This window comes from Rhinolophus sinicus, linkage group LG15, assembly GCF_036562045.2.
Source record: "Rhinolophus sinicus isolate RSC01 linkage group LG15, ASM3656204v1, whole genome shotgun sequence".
Classification (NCBI taxonomy): Eukaryota; Metazoa; Chordata; class Mammalia; order Chiroptera; family Rhinolophidae; genus Rhinolophus; species Rhinolophus sinicus.
In genome coordinates this window covers 2,082,446-2,101,611 of record NC_133764.1, presented here as the reverse complement: position 1 = coordinate 2,101,611, position 19,166 = coordinate 2,082,446, and the positions used below count along the sequence as shown (strand labels likewise).

Below are 19,166 nucleotides of genomic sequence, written 5' to 3'. Positions count from 1 at the left end.
CGCTTCAACACCTAAGACAGGGCTTGTATTAATAAAATATGAGTACCAATGACGGGTAAGTTGAGGCAGGCGTCCTGGGATGCCTAAGTCAGGCACCGTCACCTCGCCATCCTGGCTGGATGGACTTTGCTTTTATAAAATAAAAAAGGGGGAGATGTGGGGAGCCATGGTTTCTTGCAACCCTGAACCTTGCAGACTGGCTCGGTTTCTGCCCCCATAACATTGTCTCTGCCTTATCTGAGAAGCGCCTAACGGCTGCTGAGGAATGTGGTGAAAACGGCCAGTTCCCAGACACAGAAAACTAAGGGCTTTCTAGACAATTAGTAGATTCTGTCTCCTTGAGATATTTACTTTTGTGAGTTTCAGTGACCTTGTATCTTCTATGTCAAAGTAAGGTTGAAGCTGGAAAGATTTACTTTCACTGAGATAATGCATATCTTCTTCGTTTAACTGCACGTACTCAAACTGTATATATTGGTTAGAGATAATAAACTCAGGGCTTCAGCATGACTGAAGACCGGCCGCATTAGCATTTGTGTGTGTCTTTTATTTCATTCCCACTCCCCCATTCAGGTACTGATCGACTCGTGGCGGCTGGCCCGTCACACCAGGACTGAAACTTGAATAGAAAATCTGAACAGACCAAATGCTACTAAAAAGATTGAGTCTAATCAAAAATCTCCCAACAAACAAAAGTCCAGGACTGGACAGCTTCACTGGTGAATTCTACCAAGATAGTCAAAGAAGATTTAAGACCAAACTTTCTCAAACTCTTCCAAAAAATAGAAAAGGAGGGAATGCTTCCAAACTCATTTTACAAGGGCAGCATTACCCTAACACCAAAACCAGGCAAGATTGCCACAAGAAAAGAAAATCACAGGCCAATATCCCTGATGAACACAGATGCAAAAATCCTGAACAAATATTAGCAAACCAAATTCATTAACATGTTATAAGAATCATACACCATGATCAGGTGACATTTATCCTAGGGATGCAAGGATGATTCAACATCTGCAAATCAATTTGATATACTATGCTAAGAAAATTAAGGATAAAAATCACATCATCATCTTAATAGATGCAGAGACAGCATTTGACAAAATTTAACAACCATTTATGATAAAAACTCTTAACATATTGGATATGGAGGGAACATACATCAACATAATAAAGGTCATACATGACAAGCCCACAGCTAACATCATACTTAATGGTGAACAGCTGAAACCTTTTCTCCTACGATCAGGAACAAGGCAAGGTTGCCCACTCTCACCGCTTTCATTCAATATAGTGTTGGAAGTCTTAGCCAGAGCAATTAGGCAAGAAAAAGAAATAAAAGGCCCCAAATTGGAAAGGAAGAAGTAAAACTGTCACTATTTGCAGATGACATATTATATATAGAAAACCCTAAAGATTCCACCAAAAAACTGTTAAAATAAGTGAATTCAGTAAAGTTGCAGGACAGAAAAACAGTAAATCTGTTGCCTTTCCATATACTAATAACGAATTATCAGAAAGAGAAATAAAACAATCCCATTTACAATTGCATCAAAAAAGAATAAAATACTTAAGAATAAATTTAACCAAGGTGAAAGATCTGAACACAAATTGGAAGAATAAATATTGATAAGATGTTCATGCTACCCAAAGCAATCTACAGATTCAATGCCAACCCTATCAAAATGTCAATGGCATTTTTTCACTGAACTACAACAAACAATCCTAAAATATGTATGGAACCAAAAAAGACCCTGAGCAGCCAAAGCAATCTTGGGAGAGAAGAACAAAGCTGGAGGCATCACACTCCCTGATTTCAAACTGTATTACAAAGCTATAGTTATCAAAACAGTATGGCATTGGCATAAAACAAACATAGACCAATGGAACAGAATAGAGAGCCCAAAAATAAGTCCATGGTCAATTAATGTACAACAAAGGAGGTAAGAATATTTAATCAGGAAACGACAGTCTCTTCAATGGCTTTGGGAAAACTGCAAAAAAATGAAACTGGATCACTACCTTACACCATATACAAAAAGGCAGTAAGCTACTTGACATAGGTCAAGGTGATGATTTTTTTGGATTTGACACCAAAAGCAAAAGCAATAAAAACAAAAATAAGTTAAGTGGGACTACATCAAACTAAAAGCTTCTGCACAGCAAAGGAAATCACCAACAAAATGAAAGATAACCTACTGAATGGGAGAAAATATTTGCAAATCATGTATCTGATAAAGGATTAGTATCCAAAAAATATAAGGAACTTACACAATTCATTAACAAAATACCTCAAACAACCAGATTTAAAAATGGGGAGGGGAACGAAATAGACTTTTTTCCAAGGAAGACACAGAGATGGCTAACAGGTACATGAAAAGATTCTCAACATCACTCATTATCAGGGATATGCACATTAAAACGACAATGAGATATCATACCTGTTAAATGGCTGTTAGAATAGCTGTTACCTGTTAGAACTGCCATTATCAAAAAGACAAAAAATAACAAGTGTTGGACAGGATGTGGAGAAAAAAGAACATTTGTGCACTCTTGGTGGGAATATAAATTGGTGCAGCCAGTACGGAAATCAGTATGAAGGTTTCTCAAAAAATTAAAAATAGAACCAGCATATGATCCAGCAATTCCACTTCTGGGTAGTTATCCAAAGAAAACAAAAACACTAACTCAAAAAGCTATTTGCACCCCCATGTTCACTGCTGCATTATTTACAACAGCCAAGACATGGCAGCAGCCTAGGTTTAATTGATAGGTGAAGAAAGAAAATGTGGCGTGTATATATACAATGGAGTATTACTCAGCAATAAAAAAAGAATAAAATTTGCCATTTGTGACAACATGGATGGACCTCAAGAGCATTATGTAAGCGAAATAAGTTAGAGAAAGACAAATAGTGTATGACGTCATTTAAACAGAGGGTGCCAAAAAAATGGATACACATTTTAAGAAAAGAAAATTGTATTAAAATTGTAATACTCAATATGTACCGATAACAAAAGATGAATACAAGTCACGTCTGACTTCTGCAATTACAAGAGGTGCTCAAAGTGGTTACCATCAGCGTCCAGACACTTCTGATCATGGCAACTACTGCTTGAGCAAAGTGTCCACTTGTATACATTTTTTTGGTACCCCCAATATGTGGAATCTAAAAACAAACAAAACAAAAGCAAGGTTGCCAGAGGTAGGCAGTGAGTGGTGGGCAAAATGGGTGAAGGCAGTCAAAAGGTACCAACTTCCAGTTATAAAATAAGTAAGTTCTGAGGATGTAATGTACAACATGGTGACTACAGTTAATACTGTATTGCATAATTAAAATTTGCTAGGAGAGTAAGTCTTAAAAGTTTTCTTTTCGAGAAAAAATATTTCATAACTACATATGATGACAGATGTTAACTAGACTTATTGTGGTATCATTTTGCAGTGTATACAAATATCAAATCATTATGTTGTATACCTGAAATTAATATATTATGTCAGCTATACCTCAATAAAAGAGGTGGGAGAGAAATGAAGACATTCCCAGATAAACAAGAGCTGTGAGGCTGTATTATCACTAGACCTACCCTGCAAAAAATGCTCATGGGAGTCCTTAAGGGTGAAATGAAATGACATTAAACAGTTTCCTCTTAAAAAGGAAGGAAATTCTGCAACATGCTACAATGTGGATGAAACCTGAAGACATGCTATGGGAAATAAGTCACAAAAGTACCAATGCTGTAGGAAGCCACTTATATGAGGTATGTAGAGTAGCAAATCCAAACAGAGATAGAAAGCAGAATGGGGTTGCCAGGCATTGGGGCAGGGGTCGAGGGGAACGGGGACTTATTTCTTAATGGGTATAGAGTTCACATTCTGAAAGATGAAGAGTTCTGGAGCCAGACAGTGATGGTGGCACAGCATTATGAATGTATTTAACACCACTAAACTGTACACTTAAAAATGGTTAAGATGATAGTTTTTGTTATGTGTATTTTATCACAATGAAAAAAATGTATGTCATTCACACAAAGAATTAAATACTGTCTAATTAAATACTGTCTAATTAAAATACTGTCTAATTTTAAGTAGGGTCATGGTTGAAATCAGATAATTTTGAATTCTAACAAATTGCTATTTGGTTGCCTCATGAATTTGGATAAATCACCTGCCTCTATCCACTGTCTCTCTCTTACAGTGGATATTGTCTAAATTACAGCCTTACTATAATTTATTTGGGATGATGGGTCAGCCTGAATTCCAAGTTATTTTTAGACCTGAAAAACATTATTGTGAAATTTAACTAGGAAATGGCACGTACTGTGAAACAGTTTTTTAAACGCTCCTACTTAAAACTTGTAGCGCACTGACTTTAATGCCAGAAAACACGCAGGAAGGAATTTCAGGCTGGAAGGACTAAAGGAGAAAGAAAGCATAATAACCTGAGAGGGTTTTTCCATTGCCAACTTCTAAGCTTTCATTTAAAAATAGCACAGTAAGTGCCCAATCAGTTTATTTTCCCAGTGTCCTAGCAAGTATCTCCCTGAGGACACAGCGATGTCTTGTGAGGACAGGCCCACAGCAGCAGCCGATCCATCTATCTCACCCAGCGTTAGCAGATTTCCCACTTTTCTCCATACATCATTTCCCCCCATTTCTCTCTGAGCCTTTTCAGTTTTATTTTTGAAAAAGATTTACCAAATTCCAGAGTCTATATAAAAAGAAAAAAATACAATAAATTGAAAATGTCTTTTATACATTCACTATATTCATTGTCAGAGTGTAATAGCCTAAGAGCTATCTTTTAAAACTGCATTTAAACTAGAAAGGCAACACACACTGTTACATAACAAAGCTTTGTTGCCAGTCATACAAGCATTAATAAGCTTAGCCACAGAAGGAGGTGAAAGGATACCAATTTTAAAATCAAATATATAAGTCATAAATTTATAAATGAAAGCTTTAAGTTCCTTTTCTCCAGTATGGCAAAATGCTAATGACTGTTGACACCGGGTAATGGGCATATGGGGGCTCGCTGTACTATTCTACTTTGTGCATCTTTAAGAATTTGTATAATTTCACCTTCATGCTCAACTTTGCTAAAATTAGGTTGGGAAAGTAAATAATTCGCTATACTAGAAGTATCAACATTGTAAAAGAAAATTAGCTCACAAATGCCCTAACTAGAACACCTAGAGAAACAAACTGACCAATGCCAAGTTATAGTGGCATCTACATGGGGCAGCACGGTGGGTTTGATCTGCACCCTTCATGGGACCTGAGGCCAGGTGACCGCACAGTAAGTCACCGGCCTTTCCAGGCCTGGCTTCCTGATATATTTTATACACAGGCTGACTCAGAGCCATGTTACTCTTTGTAGTCCAGTCACCACCTGCATTAGAAAAAGCACCTGTTAAACCTTAGATCAAGGGCCTCAAGTGCAGGCCTTTGAAATTGACAATACCACAAAGGGTGAGACTTCAGAATATGGACTCTTAATACCCTTCTCTGCTGATTTTAATGGGTGCTAAAGTTTGAAGACCCCGAAGATCTCTACAGTCTACCCAGAGAGAATGAGCCACCCTGGGGGTGACAAGGCCACCTGCCAACCTGCATCCACAGTCAGAAGTAACCACCTTTCCTCCAGCCTCTGTCAGCGGGAGTCCAGTGGAAGCTCCCAGCAAGGCCCTCCATCCCCACCCCTACCCCAGTGCCCAACCTCCCACCCCATCAGCCTGGTCCCAATCTCATCACGCACTTGATCTCTGTCAGTCACCACAGGAAGTCCAGCTCTCCTGAGACCTCCCCTGGCTCCCAAACCTCAAACCACCCCGTACACTCCCTTTTCAGACCCCGTCTCCCACCCCCCCTTTATTCTGAAACCCTGTAATCCTCTTGGTCTGTCATCAGCAAAATCCCCTTCCTCTTCACCGTCTGCTCTGAATGGCTCCTTGCCTCCCTGCTCCAACAATGTCCGGCTCCTCCTGAAGCCCCGGATTTGACTCTCCTGTCAGACGTCGCCCATGGCGCCTCCTTATAACCATCTGCTTTCCTCTTTGCCCTTTTTGATTTTCTTTCTGCCTGCTAGACCTGTCCATTTGTGACAGAGAAGTGTTGAAGTCTCCAATTATATGGATTCATCTATTTCTCTCTGCAGTTCTATTAGTTTTTGCCTCATGTATCTCGACACTGTTATTATGTCTTCTTGGTGTATTGACCCCTTTATCATTATGTAATAACGCCCCTCTTTATTCCTGATCACTCTCCTTACTCTGAAGTCTGCTCTGTCTAAAATGAATATAGCTCCTACTGCTTTCCTTTGATCAGTGTTAACATGATGTATCTTTCTCCATCCCTTTCATCTACATGTCTTTACATTTAAAGGGGATTTGTTATAGACAAACATATAGTTGGATCTTTTTGTGTGTGTGTCAAAAATATTTTTCAACTGTTTAAAAAATTACAATAGTCATTTTGGGTCTCTGCAACCACAGCCAGACGTGGGTTGCATCTACCCAATCAATTGTTATAGTTCATATATATCTGTGTTGACTTAAATTAAAAATGTTGAGAGAAAAAAAGCAATTATCCTTTATTTCAAGTTGGGAGGGGGGAGATTGTAATCATTGCAAAACTTTCTTCTTCTTGGAAGAATCACATATTCTAACTTTATCCAGTACCCTTGGCCTGGGAGCAGTTGCTACAGTTGTCTAACCACATCTTCCGTCTGACACAATACAGAACCACCAAATTTTGTTTCTTACAATTCAGTGTTTTTTCCACTAAGTAATATCTCTTTAAATTTAAGTGTCTTGCTTTTTGACTAAGATCAAGTTGCCAGCTACCATTTTTTCTATTGAGATATAAATGACAGGTGTGAATGATAATTTCAACTGTTTATTGATACAGCAAACTGCAGAGCCAGGCAGACCTTGGTTCAAATACCAATAACCACACTGTCGACTGGCAAAAATAGCTCTCCTGAAAATTCACCAAAAGAACGGTTTATTCCGGAAAAGGAAACGAACGCACAGCTCCAACCCGAGGATCCAGCCGGCTGCCCACATGAAGAATAATAACCTCGATTCCAAGACGGCTACTCTATTTATTAGCATCCCTCCCCCGGAAGTTACCACAAAGTTTCACAAGAAGTCAGGACTAGAGAGTCAACAAGGGGACCCAGCTCCACCCATAGTCCTCCCAACTCCATGGTCAAGCATCCTAAGATGCCAGTTTACTTTTATCAACACTAGGTGAGTGTTTTTGGACAAGTTGCTTAATATTTCAACCAGTTTCCTCATCTGTAAAATATGTCTAATATCTGCCTTACACAGTTGCAGGAAGAATCAGATGACTTATGTACGTTGAGAAGCCTTGTATATGGCCCAGATAAATGACAGCAATCATCACTACAACTGCTGGGTTATCTATCTAAAAACACGGTAGGTAATGTCAGAAAGAGTAAAGGGAAGAAATAAAGAAAACGAATACATCACTCTTCTTCCTCAATGTGCCCAGCACTAATGGATGGACAAATTAACTAGTTTAACTTTCTTTCTCTCCTTATCCACCAATGAATAAAGTGACCTTCTCTCTTTTTTTCCTTTTTCATTCATTGAGATGCTTCAACACAGTACAATATTCTACCACAAGATCAAGGAGAAAGCCCAACATTGTCTAGTGCCTCCTGCCAGAGCTCCCAGAATACTTTGTTGCCCTTGATCTGTTACAAGTTGTCTCTCTCTGGTGGCCTAAGAAAAGCTGCTTGATTCATCTCTACATTTGCTGTGCAGGGCACAAAGTGATGTTCAATACATGTTGAATGAATGATGAACAAAGAGCATGAGAAATGAACAAACTGAACACCTTTAACACCTTTGGGTCCCTCACAGTCCATCTATCTCCTAGTTTTCAGGAACTGGGACTTCAGGGCCTCAACTGCTACGCCAAAGTGTCAGCAGCCAGCAAAAACTGCAAATCTTTTGTGGCAGTGTGGATCGGGCCCTTGGGAGGTGCACACACAGGTCTGTAAGAACGACTATTTGTCAGCATTTGTAAATCTCCAGGTTGAGATGGGACAAAAACCTCATTCTCTGTAAAGACCTGACAACTGATAGGAAAAGAGGGAATGTGCTGCTTTCAGGTGCTTTTTATATATTACAGAATGCTATGAGATCTAATGTCACAATCCTTCATTCCTTTGAATGTAGCAAAAAGTACTATTTATATGCCAACTCCTCAAAACAGAAGTACATTTTTATGTCTACTATTAATATTAAAAACTAATCTTTTGCCTGTATTGTAACTTTTTCTCACATACATGACAATTGAGTGAAACATCATTACACAGATTTGAAAGCATACTAAAAAAAGTAATATTTAGCCTGTTACCATATATGGCTAGTATGGAAAGAAAAATATTAGTAACAATTACTACCTTTTTTAGTGTTTGCGACGTGCCAAGACACTGGGCTACGTACTGCATACCCATGATCGCATGTCACCCTCATAGCAATGCTGTGAGGCAGCTATGATAGTCATCTCCACTTGCTCGCTGAGAAAAGCGCCTGGCCACATAGCTAACAAATGGCAAAACAGAGATATGAACCAGGTATTCATCAGACTCTGAAGCCCACGTTCTTAACTCTTTAGTGCATCAAATAGGGGGTAATGTAAAAAAGAAATTAGTTGGAGCCTTAAACAGGAATGGTTCTAATTCCAATCACCCAAACAGAAATAACTGAATGTAAACAAGCTAACTGCTTAACAGGAACTCAGTATAATTTCCTTGACTTAGTTTAGCTAATATCTTAAGCCAATCTGGAGAATAATACCATACTAAAAGAGAATCGTGAAATAACAGTTTACTAATATAATTTCTAATTTAATGACTGCTAAGTACTATGCACATAAACCTGCAAAAATTTACATTTCCCTTCAAAACTTAGTGTTCCTAGTACAAACATGTCCTTACTTAATAAACTAAGAGCTAACTGCAGCAAGTAAGCTCAAACTACTGGTAAGCAGTGTTCAGTTAATCAGCTGCCATCAGCAGACCGCTCCCTCCACGGAGCAGTTTAGTGCCCACGTCTCAGGTTCCTGTGAACTTAAGCAGGTGGGTGGGAAGGAGAGACCAGATAGAATCCAAAGGAATTTGTTGAACTTCTTACCTTGGGGTGTGGCAAGAAGCTTCCAACCTAAATTTACATGCCATTCAATCTCAGTTTTCACCCCCATGCACACGGCCTTCCAGAATAGATTAATGGAGAGTTCATTTCTCCATTCAAGTCAGAAAATCAGCGACCAAAGAAAGGTCTCATATGCGTGTAACTGGGTGAGTGTGGGAAATGACATCACTGACATTCAGGAGGACAAGACAAGTCCCGAACAGGTTAACTATCCCAGACAAGAGTTTTGGGTGGAAACCAACAGGATCTACAACTACTGGTAACATTTTTCTTTAAATCAATGTACAAGAAATTATGGGCTAGATCTGACCACTTGAGGGCATCCGAAACATGCACAACTATGGGGAACTGACTTAAAAATCACCTCCAGAATAATCCCCATGTTTTGCACGCTCCAGTCCAACACTTTATTGCACTATAAGTAAATTTTAAAAATTGAATTTTCCCTGTTGCCAATGGAAAAAAGATCTTTTTTTCCTCCCTCCTTTTTCTTAGAGCACTTCTTTGAAAAACCTAGTATTTGTCATTCCTTCCTCTGTCCCTTTGGTACATATGCAAATCTTTTTAAAGGCTAAATAAACTAGCTCTAGCCATTGATAAAACCCAGGAATTTTTTTTTTCCGGAAGGGCCTCGAGCCATCTCTTTTAAACGTAAACAGCAAGGAAGACAGCACCCTAAGTCCCTCTCACCCTGGGAGGTTAGCCTAGCACCCCAACTACCAACTACCTGCTCATAGAGATGAGATATATTCTATTTTTATTTCAGATAAAGGCAATTAACTAGCACAGATGGCCACCCCAATTACCAGGTCAATTTAGGGTGAACTATGAAAGCACATATAGCAGATGGTGCTGTCAAGTGTTCTTACAAAGAGCACAAATTACCATTAATCTGGAGACTATGTATGTAATAGATTGCAAATGGTGGGATTTCTTTTTTGGTTTTGTAACCTCATTAGCAGACTGCCTGTAATGCATCCCAGATTGGGTTAATGTTTATTCAATAATAGGACTATTTTCTGTCTTTCCACATTTGTAGAAACCATTTTCTAGATTGGCAGATTTTTTAAAACTTTCCCCCCACATAAATGTGGAGAACATTCTACACTTTCTACTAGGCCATCATCTCCTGCCACTTTTTTGCCATGATGGCTCCCTCAATAACAGGAAAAATATTCCTCCCTGACAAGAGATTTTTAGAGACTTAGCCCATTCTTGCCTGAGTGTCAGATCCTTCTACACAAGGTGTGATAAAAAACAAACAAACAAAAAAACAGTGAATGTTTAAATTTTAAAAATTTATTACAGTAAAAGACACATTGCCATTACTCCCCTTCAAAATACTCCCCCTTTGCTTAGCACACACTTATTCCATCGTTCTTTCCACTTTCTGAAGCAGTTCTGGACGTCCTCTTTCATGAGTGTCTTTAGTTGTGCTGTCAGGGCTGCTTCCATGTCCTGAATCAATTCAAAACGTTTACCTTTCATGGTCATTTGACTTTGGGGAAGAGCCAGAAGTCACACAGTGCCGCATCCGGTGAAGAAGGCAGATGAGGACACATGGTAATGTTTCTATTTAACAGAAATTGCTGTACCAGAAGCAATGTGTGACATAGATCCTTTCCATGGTGATCACAAAATACAGTGAATGCTGCTGCTGAGTGCCATCCGATGGAAAGGCAGGGATCTTCAATACGGGAAGCAGCGCGTCGAACCTTCGTAACAGTATGTGACAAGTTTCAACTTGCTTGGTCCAGTCAGGTGTGAGCTATGGTTGAGAGAAGGTGTGCTGTAAATCATCCTCCATCATGACAACGCTCAGTGTCACACATCGCTTCTGGTATGGCAATTTCTGTCAAATAAAAACATTACAGTGTGTCCTCATCCACATTATTCATCAGACCTGGCACCATGCGACTTCTGGCTCTTCCCCAAAGTCAAAATGGTTCAGGATATTGAGGCAGCCACGACAGCACAACTAAAGACACTCACGAAAGAGGACTTCCAGAACTGCTTCGGAAAGTGGCAAGAACGATGGGATAAGTGTGTTAGAAGCGAAGGGGAGTATTTTGAGGGGGATTAATGGCAATGTGTCTTTTACTGTAATAATTTTTTTAAAAACATTAACTGTATATTTTGATCACACCTCGTATCACTGTCTTTGTGACATCTCTACTTGGATTATTTCAAGGACATTTTATTCAAAACTGAACTCATGCTCTTCCTCCCGAGTTTCCAGAAAAGAAAGAAATAGCCCTGACACCTCCCTCTCCCTTTTCACTCTCTAGTGAACCTATTACCAACCCCCATGGCCCCCGATCCTGACTCCTAAATAGTCCTCAAATTTATCAACTTCGGTTCCACTGAGGAGTCAGCATGAATTGTTATACACTCAAACCTGTTGGTACTATTCCCGACTGAAAATCAATGATTTTCCACCATTCTTAGGATTAAGTCCCAAATCCTTGGCATGACCTATGAGGCCTGCATGATCTGCCTCCTGCCTACCTCTCCAACTTCATCTGCCTGACTTTCTCCCTCCCTCTCTGTCCTCTAGCCCCAAATGGAGCTTAAGCTCCATAAGGACAGAGACCATGTCTATCTGCTGATGTTATATTCCCGGAACAGTGTGTAGCACCTAGTAGGTGCTGAATAAATATATGTTGAAGAATAATATTGATTAAAAAAATTGTAGCATCTTAAGTGGAAGGTCAACTAAAACATTAACTATAACAAATTACGCACGGTGCAAGGAAAGTGTCTTTATACAAGTTTCTGTCCTAGGTGGCTAACAGGGGCTTGGACCATAAAGGGGCTAAAAAATGTTTGTTAAATCATTTTTCAAACCAGACACAAATATGAAATGCAATATGGGCACTCCGTGTCTATTAACTTTGCAACGCAAATTACCAATGCTGATTAAGTCTCATATTCAGGTATTTATCCCTCCTCTAATCCCCAATCCCCGTCCTGTGAGCAACCAGAGTTCTAACCACATGTTTGAAGGAAGAGGCTGGACTCCAATACAGAGCTGGAAAACAGATATGGTTTGTGGAGTTGATTATATGCTTTGAGAAGCAAATAAACCAAGATGGGGGAGCAGTATTGCTCTCCGGATAAGATCCCTACCTATACTTTGTGTGTGACTTTGCGACATTCTCCATCCTTTAGACAGACCTATGTAACAAAGACAGAAGCTCTTCCTATTCTCGAAGTTTCACACTCGTCCTTCCTTCTCCCTTGTAGCTCTTCACCCTTTGCCCAATTTAACTCCAACTCTGTTCTTATGGTCTCAGTTAAATACGTTTTCCTCAGGAAAGCCTTTCCTGTCTCTCCCCACTTCCTCCCCCTGCCAATGACCCCATTATATATTCTCATAGCATTCTCTACCATCCTTTATAGCATGTACCACAATAGTAATTAATACTTAGTTTGAGATTTTCTATTTACTGTCTATCTATCTTGCTATACTTATATGCAACTTGAGGTCAGGAGCTGTGTCTGTTTTGGCCATCACTGTATCCCCAACACCTAGCACATTGCTAGTACAGAGCAGGTGTTCAATAAATATCTTAAGTGAAGGAATTAATGAAATAAACAGATAAACACTAGTTTTTGGAGTGACATGAAATTGGCTCTGCCCTTACTAGCTCTATGTCTTTGGAAAAATTTCTTACCATCTCTGAGCCCATTTCTTCCTCTATAAATGAAGGTAATTGTTCCTATTTTACAGGACTATTATGAGGACTGAATAATCCAATAAAATACTTAGAGTAGTGAGTAGCACATAACAAATCTGTGAATATTAGCTATTATTATTGTTCTTAAAGAATGGACAAAAAGAGGAGTGTATAAGGTAGGGAAGGTACTTTTCATGCTCTTGACAAAGGCCCAAACAGAGCTCTTTTATGCAAACAGTTACAAACCTGAATAAAACAAACATTTTAAGTGTACTATAGGAGTGCATTATGTAAAAGAACCCTGAAACACATCTGTCTATAAAACAAAGAATCTTTTTGGATGTGAAGTGACCATGCATGTATATGGTTTGCAAGCTCTTGTGTACAGTGTCAGGTTCTTTTAAAGCAAAGCACGTCAGGAATCCATTATTTCAGGGCAGCAGGGTTCCAAATCTGGCTTCAAAACCTATAGAACCTCAGTTCAGCTGTGCTGACTTTAGCCCAGGACATGTAGATAAAACACGCTTTTGCCTTTAAGACAACTGCCCTTCCCTCCCAGTAGGAAAATCCATGCCTTAATGAGAAAATAACTCTTCACTCAGCATCCCAGGGTCACCTCCCTCCCCCTTCCTGGTGCATTCCACATACCCCAATACACCCCTTTAACTTTGTTTTTGATCCTCTTAGATTTTCCAACTTTGGACACATCATTTAACTTCTCCAAGCCTCAATTTTTTCACCTGTAAAAATGGAACTAAAACAGTGCTTCCTTCTTGTCTAAGTGATACAGTATATGCTATACATTAGCACATGGTTCTTCTTGTTCTAGTGTTTCTACCAGATCCCTAATCAATCTGTAATACAACCCAGAAAAAGATTACAACAAAGACCCTACCAAAAACACAAATGTTTTTTTCTCAGAGTCTGTGTTTTCTACAATAAAAGATCCCCTCACTACTCCATTAGCCAAGGTACTGGGATAAAATATATGATCCCAACGAGGTCCCAAATGTTGCAAAGGAAAATAATTTAATGAATTAGTTGCTCCTCTGTTTCCTAAAAAAGATTAATTCAACAAAACACATTTTTATAATGCCTCCTTTAAAGTAAGCCCTGTTAGGACTACAGAAACGTCAGTCAACTGGAAACCCCACCACGTTGCTTTGGGAATCCCAGCAGGGAGGAGCACTCAGTCTTGGCAGTCACCCCTGACCAAGGCCCAGTCATGACCCTACCCTTCAATATCCACTCCCTCCCATCATAAGCTTCAGGAGAAATAAAAAGCATTACCTTGGGAAAAAGTTGGAGGACTTCTATATGTTGATAAGCTACGTTATGGCAAGGCTCCGGATTACCTTTTAAATATAACTTCAACAAGAACCTCTTCAAAGGCAACCCCTGTAACAGAGTAAGGCAGTTTTACACAGAGGCCTACTTCTAAAAGCCTGCCTCCCCCACTTCTTTGCTGTGGGTAATCTCAGCTTCCATAACTCTGCTGAAAACATATGGTGCTATCACCCACTTCACTGTGTTGTGTTGAGGAGTAAGAGAGACATCTCAAACAGCCATTCTGGTGGGTACTCAAAAAAGCTAGTTCCTCTCCCTGCCCTTCTGAAGAATTACGTCAGTTTTGCTAATTCTATCTCTGTATCACCAAGCTAAGAATCCCTTTTTCCATCTGCCAGTTTTCTAGAAACTGACTTCCTCTTTTTTTCACCCCATACAGGTTCGGAAAATGTGAAAAGCACTTCCTGGCAATTCCACTAAGAGAAGCAAGTATTATGCTCACTAACTATATACGTTATGAAGCCCAGAAGTACTTCAAAAGTAACTTCTCAACAGTGAGAATTCTACGGGTACCATTTGTTGAGTAACTACTACTACGTACCAGACACTGAGTACCCCCCACGTGCAATCTCATTCACGCTTCACAACCACCTTACGAGCAGGCGTACTATCGCCAAAGTTACAGCTGAGGACACAGGCGATAGGAGTGGAAGACATGTACCCACAGTCGCACAGCCAGAAAGCGGCAGAACGAGGAGGCGGAGTAAGGCATCTAAAACAGCCATTCCCGTGGGTGCTCGAGTCAGCACTCCCCGCCTCTGAAAAACGGGCTCACCCTGGCTAGTCCTAACTCTCCAAAACCAAGCTGAAGTGCAACCAGCCTCCAGTGCTTGGACTTTGGTCACGCCACCTGCATACGCTTTGGGGGTCCCGCCCGTTGGTCCAGAATGGACAGGCTCGCGCCGGGAGCACACATCTCGCCCCCTTCGATGCGTGGGCGGCCCGCTGCCTCACCACGCCCACTACGCGCCGCGCAAATCGAGGCTCCGAAGGTTAACGACGGCGCAGGCTCCCCAAAGACAAAACGCCAGAGCCAGACTCGAGTGTTAAGTGCCTGAGCCGAGTCCTCCTGCAGTTGGGGGCCCGGCCCCGGGACGCAGCGCGCCACCCAGGGCCCGCAGTCCCGCTCCGCCGCTACACCCGCTTCTCTCCCTTCGCGCCGGCCGAGAACGCACGGAGTCGGAATACGCCCACGCGCCTCGAGCTCTGGGCGGGACCCCGTGCCCCCAGCCACCCAGGTTCCTTCCTCCCCTGCCCCTACCTGGTTGACGCCGACATCGTGGTCAATCAACTTCATCCTCCCGCCTCGGAAGTGACGTAAACCCCTTCGCCCGGCTCCGTCCAATCCCAGCCTTTAGGTCGCGCGTGCGCATTGGATGTGCTGCCGTCAAGGTGTGGGTAGGCTAAGCAGGACGGTGAGGTCTGAAGGGCGTCCTCCTGCCTGAGTGTCTTCCCTCTATCTTCCGGAGGGAAATCGGGAAGATCACGGTTTGCGTTCCGCGCACTTGGCGCTAGGCAGGGGTAGGGGGAACAAAGTTGGAGAATGTGTGCTGAAGACTTACTAACTAGAAAGCCATAGTTATTAAAACAGTATGATACTGGCGCACAGATAAATAAAAAGAACAATGGTATCAGAATACAAAATTAAATGAGTAAATTTGAAGATCTGATTAGATTTATTGATTATTAAGTGATTCATAAATGGGGGAAGAATCCCACCTAGCAAGTAGAGAGGAGCTCCAAAAGGCTACAGAAAGGGAAAGGTTTTTAAAGGCAAGACAAGGAAGTCATAAAAAAGATTCTTTCAGCCTTAGGTAACCTATCAGTTGGGGAACGAAAAGGGATTACCTCATCTTTCTTTGGGGGATGGAAAGGATTACCTAACTGGTGATGACCAGAAAATTCCAACTGAATGGTTAAGATTACGTTCCTGGGGGAAGTGGTAACTGCAGTAAGGTTAAGTATTAAGTCTTGGTTTGCATAGTACAAGTGACTCCATTTGGAACTTGTTTTTTAAACAATGGAAGAAAGAGGCCAAAAACACCAACAGGTATATGATCACATTTCCCCCCCACGAAGGAGCCCCTGTAATTTAATAGGAAAGTTCTTTTCAATAAATAGTGCTAGATCAATAGGATGTTGTGGGGGCAGAGCCCCAGAAAGTAGTTTACAGGCTCTCGGCCTCACGTGGAGGGGTGCTGGCTCGGGTAGTAGATGGCCATCAGCTGGGGCTGGTTGGCCGTCAGCTGTAGCCATTGAGCCATTGGCCACTAATATAACTGCTGCGGCTACGAAGGAGAGCCGAGGAGAGTGGAGGAGAGTAAAAGAGAGTCGTCGGTGGGTTGCAGACAAAACGAACAGCAGGTCACACGTCCAGTGAACCCAGCCTCCAGTGAGACCGCAGTGGTATGACTCCCCTACCTATGGCTCCGTGGGTGTTCCTTTTTGGCCTCACCATATCCTGCGTTCTTATGGGGGGAGCAGGAGCAGAGACCCCGCAGGCCGCTCCGCACGACAGATGTCAATTGGGGTGGGTGGGGTGATGAAACTTCACTCCTACCTCAGACCAGAAAAAAACAAAAAAATCAATTCAAGATGTACCTAAATATGAAAGGTACAACTCTAGAAAATAACAGCAGGGTATTGTGACCATGGAATAGGAAAATATTCTTATCAGGACACAAAAAGTACCAAAGGGAAAGGCTGATAGATTGGGTGTCATTAAATTTAAGACGTGGAAAGACATCATTAAGAGCGTAAAAGGCAAGCAACAGAGTGGAAAACATTATATATATATATATATATATATATATATATATATATATATATATATATGTGTGTGTGTGTATCACATATATATATATATATGTGGCTTTTATTTTAAAATGAAATAACTTTTATTCAGAATATATAAGTAATTCTTGGAAACAATTTTTTAAAAACCTGCAGTGGTAGAAGAGGAAGCATGGGACAGGATGTTGAGAGAGAAACTGAGGGGGATTCTCATAGTTCGAAATTCAAGAGATGGCAAAAGTGTGTAAGTTGAAAAATCTCCCTTCCTGTTCTCCAGACACCCAATTCTCCTCCCCATAGGTAACAACACTATTAGCTATGTGTGTCTTTTCGAAACTATCTTATGCATAAACAAGCAGTTACTCAGCATTATCCCCACCATCCATTGTTATACAAACAGCATACTGCAACACTGCTCTATATTTTGCTTTTATTCACTTTAGTCACTTAATATATCATGGAAATCCTCACAGGTATCCACAAAATCTAGTAACACCGGAAATTTTATTTTTAATTGTTGGCCACCTTTTAAAATAATGTGTTCAACATGTTTTTTCTGAATTTTTCAGAGGAGTTTGTATACCCTCCTGGCTTCTTTCCATTACTCTGGAAACTCCAAACAGGAGTTCACTGTGCTTGCCAGTTCACAAAGTGTGAATATCTCAGTAACAAACCCAATATGATCCTAAGCCAATTTCCTAGGGTTTATTTTCCAGGCATACCATCCCTCCCATTAGCCACCCCACACTTCAGTCTTTCTTGGAGTCATTCTAGAAGCAATACAATAAATTCCAATGTGTTTGTAGCCAATTTGAGTTGGATCTTCTGTCAAATCCAAGTGTAAGAAGTCTAACTTCCCAGCCAGGATATTATACAAATAGACCTCACTGGTTAGCACGGTACCATGGACTTCAATAAAAATGGAACAGGGAACTTCTGTTCCCAGGAAGATGGAATAGACATACTGTGGGGGCAGAGCCCCAGAAAGTAGTTTCCAGGCTCTCGGCCTCACATAGACAGGTGCTGGCTCAGGTAGTAAATGGCCATCAATGTGATTGGATGGCCATCAGCTGTGGCTAGTTGGCCGTCAGCTGTAACCAGTGAGCCATTGGCCACTAATATAATTGCTATGGCTATGCTAGCAAAAAGAAAAAAATGGGGGCTAGCAAGAAGATGGTGGCTGAGCTAGCAAGCGGCAGAGTGAGGCTTGTGGATCGTGTGGCTCCTGTTTCCTGTTTCTCCAACCCAGCCGCCAGCTAGAATATAGTAGTATGACTCCCCTACCTATGGCCCTGTGGGTGTTCCTTTTTGGCCACACCATGTCCTGCGTTCTTGTGTGGGGAGCGGGAGCAGAGACCCCGCAGGCCTCCCCGCATGACACATACTTTCCCCTATTCCTCTTGCTAAGTACAAAGAAAAACCCTGGACAGACATGATATTTAAAACAAGCATAAGAAGACTCTGAAACATGGAGAGAAGGTAGATTAGCTAATAATCTCGGGACCCAAGGACAAATATGGTGGGAGTTCCCTGGGTTTTCTTTTTACCTCATGATCCCAGATAATACTGGAGGAGCAGGCAATCTGGGAATGCCAACAGGAACAAAACCCCAAGAAAATCCTGCTCTCTAGCTAGAGGACAAGGAAAAGGGCAACCTTGGAAAACAGAAAACTTAGGCAATAACAGCTCTACTCCATCCCAAACCACAGAGAAACTTCAGCCCCACACCCACCCCTGCCAGCTAAGGCAAAGTGGAAAACCTAGACTTCCTCCAAGTTAGGCTATAAAGAGACACCAGTAACCCTTTTCCTTCTCCACTGGTATGGTGTCAGAGAAGGCCAAGTGAGGAACTGGGACTTTCATTCCCATTGGGCAGTAAGGAGGCTCTTGCCCAACATGGTGTTAGTAGAAACTATGAGAGGTATCTGTACTTCCAACCCCACTTGATGGTAAGAAGGCACCCCATTCTCCTCCTCTCTGGGGTGGTGTCAGAAGAAGCCAAGTGGAGAGTCAGGACCTTCACCACCTCTAAGGGGCAACAAGGCCACCTCCAATCCTACATGTCAATGGAAACCATGTAGGAAGCAATAACTAGGCACTCCACCCCTTCCCAGCCAGGTGGTCTCGGTGGAAGCCTATTGGCGAGCTTGAACTCCCA

General features: G+C 41.3%; 1 protein-coding gene across 6 annotated transcripts in view; it reads right to left on the bottom strand.

Moving 5' to 3' along the window:
- Positions 1-15,604, bottom strand: part of DHRS7B (dehydrogenase/reductase 7B) — a 51,346-nt gene extending 35,742 nt beyond the window's left edge. Inside the window, exons 1-2 of one of the 6 annotated variants that reach the window (XR_012492305.1) lie at positions 15,066-15,406; positions 14,159-14,266 (exon numbers count right to left, since the gene is read on the bottom strand). Coding sequence is in view for 1 of the 6 variants with exons in the window: in XM_019715965.2 (XP_019571524.2) it covers positions 15,477-15,493 (17 nt within the window). In the remaining 5 variants the exon portion in view is untranslated. Of the gene's footprint in view, positions 1-14,158; positions 14,267-14,990; positions 15,017-15,065; positions 15,407-15,476 lie in introns of those variants that run through there. The other 5 variants (XM_019715966.2, XM_019715964.2, XM_074320435.1 and 2 more) reach the window with 5 other exon arrangements.
- Positions 15,605-19,166: the final 3,562 nt, after the last annotated feature.